Source organism: Patiria miniata, unplaced genomic scaffold, assembly GCF_015706575.1.
Source record: "Patiria miniata isolate m_02_andy unplaced genomic scaffold, ASM1570657v1 HiC_scaffold_7, whole genome shotgun sequence".
In the NCBI taxonomy this organism is placed as follows: Eukaryota; Metazoa; Echinodermata; class Asteroidea; order Valvatida; family Asterinidae; genus Patiria; species Patiria miniata.
In genome coordinates this window covers 7,425,682-7,437,958 of record NW_024037074.1, presented here as the reverse complement: position 1 = coordinate 7,437,958, position 12,277 = coordinate 7,425,682, and the positions used below count along the sequence as shown (strand labels likewise).

The 12,277-nt window shown below is 39.4% G+C and overlaps 1 protein-coding gene across 3 annotated transcripts in view; it reads left to right on the top strand.

Moving 5' to 3' along the window:
- LOC119746327 (nascent polypeptide-associated complex subunit alpha, muscle-specific form-like) overlaps nucleotides 1-12,277 on the top strand; it is a 51,978-nt gene that overhangs the window by 7,348 nt on the left and 32,353 nt on the right. For 2 of the 3 annotated variants that reach the window (XM_038223209.1, XM_038223207.1), the window contains exons 2-3: nucleotides 6,671-6,924; nucleotides 8,576-8,755. In XM_038223209.1, the coding sequence (XP_038079137.1) occupies nucleotides 6,712-6,924; nucleotides 8,576-8,755 (393 nt within the window). In that variant the 5' untranslated portion in view covers nucleotides 6,671-6,711. The remainder of the gene's footprint in view (nucleotides 1-6,670; nucleotides 6,925-8,575; nucleotides 8,756-12,277) is intronic. The other variant, XM_038223208.1, reaches the window with a different exon arrangement.

Below are 12,277 nucleotides of genomic sequence, written 5' to 3'. Positions count from 1 at the left end.
GTGTTTAGGTGTGTACAAAATGTTCTTAGTTAAGATGTTTTTGGAATGTATAATGCACATACATGTAGATATTACTTTCTTCAAAAAAATGTACAAAACTGCATACCGGTACAGTATACATGTACATGTATACATGTACAGTAATGCAATGTGTACGTACATGTACATGTACATGTATTCATGACATCACTATCCCACCCACTGAATGGTGTGTATGTATACATGTTGTACCGTACATTTATGCACTAGGACATTTTAAAGGCACTCCTTAATAAAGTAATGGGACACTTGGGAGTCTTGATGCAGGATGGGTGAGGTTCAAGTTCAGATATGTAAACAGAAAGTGATGATAGGATGCACATGGAATGTGTGTAGGCTGTCCTCCACCCCAGTGACCCCCACACTCTCTGATGCCCGACCTTTGACCTCTGTCAATGGTTGCTGTATAGGGGTTTGGTGTGCTGTTGCACGTTGTATCTGGATTGAATGATTGCTGTGTTTATAATGAACACAAAATGATAGATTTTAGCTGTTTGAATGACTGAAAGTCTGTGAGACCAAACAATGTCCCCTGCTGACTCTAACACTAACTGGCTATTTTTCATTTGAACAATTACTTTTTAGTTTTTTCAGAACAGGCAGAGCTAAATTTAAGTACACCAGAATCCAAAGTACATATACAGTGTTTATAGCATGGAAAAGATGTTGCTGAACTGTGCAGAGCAAATACCCAATAAAAAAAAATAGTATCTGTGGTCATTTGAACAAACTATACAGTCGACTGTCGTTAGTACAAACTCTATTAATACAAATTCTGGTTTAATATTCCTCTTAATACAAAATTCTGATATAACAAACAATTTGGCTTGGTCTGAACGAGTTTGTATTATTATTATTATTATTATTATTATTTATTCGGCCAAAACATTCAAAATACAAACATGTACATGTACATACAATGTAAGAAATGTCATACATCAAGGACAGTCAAGATGAAAGATAAATTGTGTAACAAATACCAATCAAAAAGAATAGATGTGTCTAGGTACAGTAGGTAAGAATGAGATGGGGAAGAAATGGGGGTGGGGATGAGGAATGTATAGAAGGGGAGCGGATTGGGGAAGAGTGGAAGTGGGAGGGAGTTCAACAAGCAGAGTAAAGACAATCCAATCTAAGATGGCCAGGATGAACAAAAGTGAAAACACTGTGACTCAAAAGCCTGTTCATCCAATCCTAGGTTGGTAACATGAATTAACGAGACTCGACTGTGTATACCTTTTTGCTGCCAGTTTCTTTGTTCAACTAGGTACATGTATGTGCATGGTTTCCCAGTGGATTTTATTTGATGAAAAACAAATGCCTGAAAAGAAACAAAGGTGGTCCACTGAATTCACACCAGATGTGAGATGCCTTAGACATTGACCCTGTACACAGCGGAGGATCCAAGTTGACAGCAAGCCACAAAGTTTAACAGCAGCTCAGCACAGCCAGTTAAGTGCTTATCGCAGGCAAGCCTTGCCTCACCGCCCAATGATCCCATTTTTAGTACACGCTTTGTCAATGTCAGATCGTGTTGCACCCAAGATATGTTGTAGCCCAAAAGACACACTGACGCATTGTGTCTAAGTGGCCAGTGGCCACCCATGAGACTCCAGGGAATTTGGCAAAAAAAGGAAAAGCGATCAGAAACAGGGAACATAATCAACCAAACCTGTGTTGTTGGTGTATTCCTACATTATCATTTATTTGAATGAGTGGTCAGAAAAGAACCCAAATGAGGTTTGTCCGCCCCCCCCCCCCAAAAAAAAAAAAGATTCCAGAAAATTTATCCAGCCTGTAGTACTTAAACCCCTACAGAATAAATGATAGCTTAAATACTTTGGAAAGGTTCATCTTCAATGTGCAAGTTTATTTGAAAAAACTGATCAATCATCACTCTAAGTCCTGGTGGAATCACCAGCGGGACATAAGATTATAGGACCCCTTTGACTCTGAAGCTTGACACTTTGGGAAAAATTGACCTCAATTGCTTTTGTCTGTCAAGTGAAGGTAATCTTTCCATCATGAAGACGACCCCCCCCCCCCCCCCCCCCCCTTTAAAATCAAGAGGACACAAGGAGAACAGGCTTTCTAAATTCGTCATTGGAGTGTAAGTGATTCCCAGCAGTGAGCGTATAACGGTCCCCCAGAGATCCTCCATAAACAGGGTGCGAATTAGATTGTTTGGATAGATTCCTTAGCGAGAGGGAACCCCAGAGGCTTCTGGGTAATATTCCTAGAAGGGAATGAGGTTCAAGGTGAGTGAGATCAGATCACGTCAGACACCGCATTGATTCACTGGTGTCCTGGAGCTAAACATATGCTGTTTGGATTTCGGGGACCGTTGAATTTGTGCGGCCTGTCATCATGATGCATGTGTTTGGAGAATAAGATGTCCCCCTAAGGAACATCTTGTGAGCATTTTGGGATGTTATTTTCTGCTTTTGTGTTGTTATAAAGTGACATGCTGTTTGCACACGTGTAGATTTGGAAACATGTGTTTGAATATTTCATTTTTTTCACACTTAGGCGTGTACATGTACATGTGTATGGTCAACTGTACTTGCACGGATCCTAGGATCCGTGATGATAATGAAGCATGCAAGTCTTTGATGGAATCTGATCCGACATCTGTTCCTGTAGGCCTACTGGGTTAGCTGTTAATTAACTGATCATTTTGAGCAACTGTTGTGCACGTACATGAACATGGGGATGGTGTCGTACGTGTGATTTCACCTGTACAGGCCTTCATGTAAAATATCAGCTAATTAATGTACACATACTCTGCATAATGAGTGATTGAAGTTTCAAAATTAAGCCTGTGTGAAGGTACAGGTACATGTACATGTACAAATGGATAAGGAGCTACAAAAAGCAGAAAAAAATACAACAAAATTATGTGTACAACAAATGAATCTGGCGACGGTCATGCTTTGGTTTGTGAGATGAGCTTAATATTTTGCTGTCAGCCTTGCTTTTGTAGAATTCTCTGTTTACAGTAACAGCTCTGGTGAGGTGCATGATGTGTGCAAGTTCACCTCTCAGCTCAGTGTTGACTACTGTCTGGCAGGAGCAGTACATGTACAATGTACATGTACATGCGTACAATGTATACAATGTATACAATGTATACAATGTATACAATGTATACAATGTATACAATGTATACATGTACATGTACATGTACACAATGTACCATGAGCGTTGTAGGATTTTTGGTCATTTTGTTAATCAAGTAACACTACAACTACATTTATTGTACTGTACATTGTTGACTTTGGTCTGGCTTTAGCATCCATTAAACCATAGAGCTCTATGATTTAAGAGTGCCTTGATTAAATTTACAAAGTTCACAGTCCTAGTGCATGTAACAAGTTCTGTTTTTGTCATAACCGTATCTAGTAGAACATGTACTGGGGTGTTCTTCAAGTCTTCTTCAAAGTTCAAGTGTTAAGTAAATAGCTAGCTCCAGGTTATGGTGTTCTTCAGGTTATAGCTCTGTATTTTTAGTTTCAACTCAGATTCTTACGTACACTACCTGAGGTGGACAGTAGATCAAGTTGCAAGCATATTCAGGCCAAGGGGGGAAAAAAAGGTTTTTCATCAACTTTTTGAAAGGGAGGAGGCGGAGTTTGCCAGACACCGGATGGATTCGTCCATTTCATTTTCTCAATTCTTTTGCTGATACGTATCTGTGTCTAAAGCAGCCGTCACCCTTTGATACCAGATTTTGAACTTGCATGTATACTGTACATAGCTACAATTTTGCTGAAAACAAACAGACAAAAGATATTGCAAATTGAGATTTAAAAAATGGGGGGGGGGGGGAGAGATGTGGGCAGAAAAAGAGAAGTGTGCGGGGAAGAGAATTTTTTTTTTTTACGTGGCCTTATTCTCTGTATGTTTATAGTTTTTGTTTTTGACTTGGCCCTGCTCTGCATTTAATTTCATAATCTTTCAAAGATTTTGAAAGTAAATAAGGAAGAAGCTACCGTAAGGGGATTAGTCAGCAGTTAAGATACACATATGAAGAGTTTATTCAGTTCCAGTTTAAAAGCATTGTTCAAACTACAAGTAGCGATAAGACCTTTGCCTGTGGTCTTATTGTGTTTACTGATAAACATGAGCAATAATTTGTATACTTAAGGTTTATCTTATTTGGATGGGATGGACTTTAGTTGATCATATCTGAGCTTTCCTTTTGACAACAGTAGCAAAAAGATTTATGAACTCTGCTTGGCTAGTAATAAAAACTGTGTTCATTGTACATAGTCTGGTCCCGTTGTTTGCAAATGGCGGATTTAAGGCAAAAACAAAAAGTCTCCGGTTTCTGGTAAGTGGTATGGAGCTTGCCCAAAAAGTGGTGCGGCGATGTGCCTTTTTTTTTTTTACCTGTTTTTTTTGCTTCAAATGTCAGCTGATGACTGCAAAATGGTGCCCGACTAAACTTAGTGCAAATATATGGGAGTCCAGAGAGGCCACATAAAGCTTATTCTCGACCATAACCCAATCTAAAAACACATTAAAATTGTGCAGCAGCAGGATTCCAGTCAAACCAATGAGTTTGGCGGTTTTGAGACATCATCTTTCATTGAAAAAAAAACTTTTTCATTTTGCCGACACGCATGGCTACGGCGACGCGCGCGCATACCAGAAACCGGAGACTTTTTTTTTGGCCTATAATGTGCATTTGTACGGATTTGTGTCCACATTAGTTACATTTACTATGTATTTTAACATGTACATGTACACGTACTTCATACATGTGTACGTGCATGTACATGTATACGTGTATTTTATGTACATTGCAACATACTTCAACATATAAGCATTCCTTTTAGATTTGAGTATTGAGACTCAAAAGATGTAGAGAATTTATGAAAGTTTGTTCTCTTTTACATACATGTACCGGTACTTGATTTCCAAATGAATATTAAGACTCAGCTTTACAATTTCTGTTACCTTCAAGACATCATCAGACATTAACTTCACAAAGAGTTTGATGATGAATTTGTACAAAACCATCTATGTACCGGTACATTATATTCTTTAGACCAGTTAGCCTTCGATTATTGAACAAGGGAAATAATCTTACATGTTGTACATTTGTACTAAATTTTAACCACTGCTACATGTACAGTCAAACACAAAACTGATTCAGGTAGGCCAACCGAAAGAAGCTGTCATTAACTGAACAAAAAAGAAATATTACTTAATACGCATTTGACCTTCAAACTGTGTACTGTTATTCTTCAATATTTTTTTATAGTGATTAGTGTTCTTTGAAAGCTAACACAAATCGATAATACAGTGTTTTCTTTCGCTGGCGGCCACACAATGCAAAACACTTGAGAGAGCTTAGCCGTTGTGATGTCTGGCTTCATTGTTGGCCGGTAACCCATAACTGGTAACCGGCATACCAGGGGGGCCTTGTAGTGGCTAGCCTACTTAGTGCCCCCTGGTAAGCCCTGGAGAAGCAAGCCCAAATCACCCCCTGATCCAAGGAAACCCGCCTGGTTTCGCTCCCAGGGCAAGGTGTCAAAGCCAAACAACCCTTTTGGAAACTGTTTGGGACAAATGACCTCCTTTTGAAAAAGTTGCGAAAATTGGACAGAGGGTTTAGGAAAATTGGAATGAGAGTCAGAAATTGTGGAGTCAGCAGTGAATTGAAACTGCATATAATTATCTTTTTATTGCTGGGTGTCATGATTGGCCTTTCAAATGAGGAGGTCAGGAGAACACAATGCATGCAGCATTGCACAAAGTGGAAACTACAATACGTATTTCTGAAGAGTACTGATGAGATTTTTAGTCCGTTTCAGATTATTGATGCTGTTTAGTTCTGATACATGTTAACATTCATTGGGACATCTAACTTTTTTAGTAAGGAGTGATGGCAGCCTACCGATGCATTTATTATTATATACATGTATTTGGACTGAACAATGTGTGGGTGATCAAATCACAGAAATGAAACAATGTGAAACTATTCATGAGCAAAAGCAGGTTTTACCCTAAAATGTCATAGGAATTTACCGACAGGAACAGACAAACTACAATAAAGACTTGAATAGGAGGGCATCTAAAGAAACGCTTTCATGTATCCATTCCATCTGACATTCGACCTAAAACCCCCAAGAGATGTAATACACAAATAGGGGGGGGGGGGGGGGGGGGGGGGGGGGGGGGGGGGGGGACATGTTGGAATGAACATGACTTTGAAGGTTTTTCAAAGTTGAGATTTAGCAAAAACATTTTATCAAACTTAAATTTCTTGATTAAATGGAATATAATGGTACAACATTTGCAAATGTTCATCAAAAAACAAAACTACCAATTTATTATGAAATACCTCACTGTTCTGTTAGTGAATGACAGTCTAAAGCATCTTGTACATTGTAAATCATGGCACCTGGTGTGCTGTCAAGTGTAAGTCAGTCAGTCAGTGAGTCAGGAACCAGCCATACATTTTCTGTGTGATACCGGTATCTCTACCCCTACCAGGTCTTGCATGATTGGCATTTCGTATGAAGGCGCTCATCATACAGTTTTCCCAAGCAATGTGGGTGTGAGTTTTCATTGAGCTCTTTTTAAACCTCGCCTCTTTCTCTGTGATTCTCTCTTCCACCAACAGGTCTGGAGCGGCTGACATGCTATTAGTCATCCCTCACCATGCCTTATGAAGGCACGCTCTATGAGTTCCTTAGCGAGGTGGGCCTGCAGCAGTACCACCAGGATTTCGTCAGCAAGCTTGGAGTGACGGCCATCGATCACCTTGCCTACGTCCAGGCAGATGATGTGTTCTCGTTGGGCATGACCCTGCCTGAGTGGAGGCGGCTCCGAGCATCAATGAAGAAAGTCAAGAAGGGCAAATTCAAACCTGGGGTGAGTAGAAGCATAAAGTCATGTTGTGTTTGGTCTCCATGTCATGACTCCTCATTTTGTTTGTGTCCCCCCCCCCCCCCCACTTTTTCGTCCCCCTCCAAAACAAATATAGCCTACCGGTACATATAATTCTAAAGCTTAGAATAGCTGATTTTATCACTCCAAACTCAACAATGATGTTTAAATTATGATCTTTTGCTCAAAAAAATTGGTTAAAGTGGTCAGAAAATGTCTCCGATCGCACCACAGAGCATCTATGTAGATTCCAAAAATTTTGCCCGAACCCCAAGCTGATCAAAGAATGTCCCCACCCCCCAACTTTTGAAAAGTGATTGACGCTCTTGCATGAGTATTAGAAGTCATCAGCAATGCGTTCAGATTTTTCTCCCAGTGGTCTCTCCTAACTCTCCCTTTATTACTGTTGAGGGGGTACTTGTGCATGAAGCCCTAGCTAAGACAGAGAGATGACAATTCACATCCTTTAAGATGGAATTAATCTAAGCAGGGATGCAGAGTGAAATTCATGACCACAATGAAATGATAGCCATCAATCGCAAAAAAAACAGTATTTTTTTTTAAATAACAAAATGAATGTGGAGAGAAATTGACGAAGGTCCAGCATTTCAGGATGGATTAAACATTCAAGTTCATTTGCAAACTCCCAAGTGAGCTGCTTGTTGCTGCGCCTTAGAAACGAAAAAAACATACTCCTGAAACTGCATGGCATTCCCAAGAGTTCCTAGGGGCACGACATTACCCGCTTTCCATCATGTGGTATGTACATGTAGGATTGTGGTTTTATCTTGGGGAGGGAAGGATTTGAAAGGGGGGTGAATTGACCTTGTCTGTTATTGGATAATGGGACTAATCTACCCTTGTTATTAACGTCATTGCTGTCAGACTAGAAACCAGAATGATGTGGTTAGGCCAGCATGTGTGAGTCATCTTGTTGATCCAGCAACTTTTAAAGGGGCACAATTCAGACCCTTTGATTCATACAGTTTGCGCTTGGTTTTCCTGTGTTACAAATGAAGACTATCGGTTTCCGTCACCTAGAGGCTGCTCTGTTCCAAGAAGTTTGCCTGAAAATTGGTGATAACTACATGTACATGTACATGTACTTCAAGGTTTCACGATTCGTATATGGGCATGTTGTGTACATGCATTGTACTTGTACCTGTATGTATAACAGGTGTTTTCCATTAAGTAAATGCTTAGCCTTTGCCATTTTGGAGAGCATATAAGTACATGTCTGCCTTTGCCCACAATAAGCCGTTTAAATTGCTTTTGTTTCTAATGTTTTACTTGAAAAAGTTAGAAGTGTAATTCCCCTATTAATTAAATGTAACTCACCAATTTTCTTTTATTTGTCATAACAAATGTTTGTCAAAATGTAGGATTGGGATATTTGTAAAATTTATGTCCATGTCACAAAAAACCAAAGATACATTGTACATGTACATGTAACAGAAAACATCACTGTGGTATATATGCGTTGAAGATGTCTTGGAAGGTACATTGTATTCTTTGTTATTTTAATCAATGACTGCTCAAGATGTTTACCCATGCCTATCCCAGCAATAGCACCGCTCATTGAAGATGAAATCCAACCCCCCAAAAATATCCTTTTTTTTCTCTCCGTGACTTTCAGAAGAATGGAAAGGCATCCAAGACCAAGCCAACCATCGTCAGGGTGCCGTCTCAGCCCGGCACACCCACAGGAGGACACATCATCCCCGCCTCGGCCATCAACATCTTAGACAGGGAGCTGGGAAGAGGGGAGTTTGGCAAGGTGATGCAGGGGATATGGACTGATAAAGATGGACAAAAGGTAAGATTGATTAACCCTAACCATCCCAAATCCTCCAAAATCCTCTTTGCAAAATGGAGGATTTTGCAGGATTGAGGCGCATGTTGCTGATTTCAGCAGATGCGCTGTGTCAAGGTCTTGAGACAGACCTTGTGTTGTTTTTGCTCGGCCATGCATAAATTTAGGCCTAGATTATACTTGAAATCCTCCGCACTGCTCCACAATGTCTCTGCCTCAACATATTGACATTGATTACCATATATATGATTTTGGAGGATTGAGGCCGTATTCATCCCTCCAAGGACCACATTCAAGAAATAACACAGGATTTTGGAGGATTGAGGCCGTATGCTATTTTTACATGAAGGCAGTTGGAGGACGTTGCAAGATTTAGAATACATCCTAGCAAAAGCGCCTAAAAGTTAGCAAAAGAGCAAAGAACAAAATTTAGACCAGGCTGGCTAGTTACACATTTCTAAAATGAAAACCTGACTCCTTAATCCTGTCATGAAATTCATGCCAAAAATTCTGCTTCACAAAAAATAATTTCATGCATTTTTTTTTAATGATACAGTTGGCATGATGTTGCGCATTACGTGCATTTAAAGATATAGTCCATCATTTATAATTTGTGCATTTTGTTCGTTTGAAGCAACAAAAGTGTTCAAAATCTAATGAAGGATACTGAACAACTAACCTGATGAAGTTTCAGCTTAGCTTCAGCTGTATATTCCGAGAAAAACAGCATTCTAGGATCTCAATTTCAAATCAAAAGTTACTGAATGATGTTTTGAATTGTTTTGAATTGCAGCTATACGCGACGTCGCGCACTGATCCGACGAATTATAGCAACCCCGCGCGCGCGTGCGTCGTGCCAATGCTTGCGCGCGCTTCGCCAAATAACAAAACGAACTACTAATTTAAATTACTTCAAAATGACAGCTTCCCAGAAAGAATCATTTCACAGGGAGTTTAGTTCCCTTACTATCTTTCAACCAAGTTTGTTTTTCAAGAGTTATTACACCAGTTACATTTCGGATGGCTGCAAATGATGGACTATAGCTTTAAACATACTTGTGCCCCAATATTCCACTTATAGCTCCTCATATTAAATTTATGTAATGTAACCTTTTAATAACAGCCAGCAGTCTAACCGCTTATCTAAACAACTTCTTGATGGTGTGGTGTGCAAGAGCTGTTAAAAAATTGAAATTTCATCTGGAACCTCCTCTGGGCAAATCTAAGCAGCCTTACGTACAAACGTTCAGTTCGATTCACCACACATCCAGGTCACTGGATCTCAGCCACCACAGAATGAGGTTTTAAGCACGAACTCAATTCTGGCTTGCGGAGACTGACATTGATTATTATTAAAAAGCTCGTCTGTTGAACATTATTGTGTGGTAGCAATCGTGTGTACTCCGCAAAATGTGAGTGCATATTAGAAAGTCAGGCAAAAGATATGCAAGACATTTGTTCTTTTTTTTATCTTACAAGTACCGGTATTACATGTACAGTATGTACACAGGGAGGTCATTCCATAAATTTGGGGTTCTTTTTTTCCTGTCCCTTTTACACACTTGATGTGTTTGTTTTTGTATGGTATGCAGTCAGTTTTCAAGAGTGATCATGTAGGCCTACCAGTAGCAAACTACAAATGTACCCAACAAATACAATGTACAAAATAATTGGAAGTCATTTTTAAAGAGGTTGTGGAATGCTCGAAGACATTTCCGTCATTTTTTGGGTATATGTAGCCTAAGGTGTGATGAAATAAAAACGACTATTGTGTCTGTCATGAAATGAGTACAAAAGGTACTTTTGAGAGCTGTTTTTCAGGTCCTGTTTCGACCCAAACGTGCAATTTGTGTAAAAGTCGTCGTTGCGGGCAGCAAACAAAACACAGTAAATCGTGACGTAATAAACAGGACTCCTTTATGCTACTCTGCATCGGGAGTCCTGTTTATTACGTCACAAACTCACGATTTACTGTGTTTTGTTTGCTGCCCCCAACGACGACTTTTACACAAATTGCACGTTCGGGTCGAAACAGGCATGACAGGACTTGAAAAGCAGCTCTCAAAAGTACCTTTTGTACTCATTTTATGACAGACACAACAGTCGTTTTTAATTCATCACACCTTAGGCGACATATACCCGAAAAATGACGGAAATGTCTTCGAGCACTCCACAACCTCTTTGAGATACAGGCTTACTTGAATGGCAAATTACAAAGTACAGAGGTACATGTACGTGTAACAGGGGCATAAAAAAGTCATATTTTGGACCCTTCATTCTAGGATGACCTGTACCTAAAATGTACAAATTTATGTATTCTTAAGCAAATTTATGTGTGTTTGATGAGTTTTCTGAAAAGCCTCTGAAGTTTTGATTTGATGTAACACAACTGTATACACGCACTTCCGCATACAGTACATGTCACAGTGTATGAAATTCACAAAATTGGGGTCCAAGAATTTGTTTTAAATGAGTCATCATCTTCTGTTTATTTCCACAAAGAAAATAAGCGCTTTCAAGCAAGGCTAAATGATGAAACAAATGTGAGCTGTTTATGTCTGTCAGCCCATCAAGATGAGTATTATTTAAGCGAGAGAGGATGGGCGCATCTCGGCGTGCCAAAGCCATTAAGCGAATCCTGCGATTCTGGCCACATTCTGTCTACATGAAATCATCTTAGCATTCCCTCACATCACATCTGTCTCGTGGGTAGACTCACTCCCAGAATATGCCAAATATTACTAATGTATCAGACAGTCATACGGATTGATATCATCCATGCGCCAGTTTTAAAAGCACCATATTTGTCCTTCGAACAGGATCTTTATCAATCCGCAAAACAGTTTCTGTTTCTGGGAAGTTTCGTCTCAAGAGGTTTTGCCACAAATTTATGTTGCCCATGTGTTTTGGGGGATTATCCCACTTGATTGAAAACAAGTTTTGCTTTGCTTGCTTTCTTGGAAAGGTTCACCATCTCCATGTGTACATACATGTATGTATTTGTTGAAATTTAAGCTGTACACTTGAAAGTAAGAGAGAATTTGTGAGTCATACAAGATTTGTAAGCACAGACAACCTGTTCGATAGTAAATGCACCTTTTAAGAGAAACCACCCCATTCATGGCTTTTTTGTTCCATAAGCGTTCGGCAGTGGCAGTGACAGATTAATGACTATTATTTTTTTCCAAACCCTAATTAAAAATTCAGTGTAATGTAACACTGTGGGTACATAAATTTACATACACGTGTACACACATGTACATGTACATGTACTTGTAATTCTTACCTGATTTGTAATTTTCAAAATTTGAAAATAAAAACAATACACTGAAATTGTGGTCACCAAAAAGGGTTAAAATGGCAAACTTCTTTCTTTGCATCATGCACTGACCAGAAGTCGTATTATAATTATTTTTTTCGATGCTCACAACTGACTGTGAATTCCACGGTTTAGTGGCTTCAGCTTTGACTCATCTGTATGGAATTTTTATCAAATCATCCGACTGTTGTTAATGTCCTTGACAC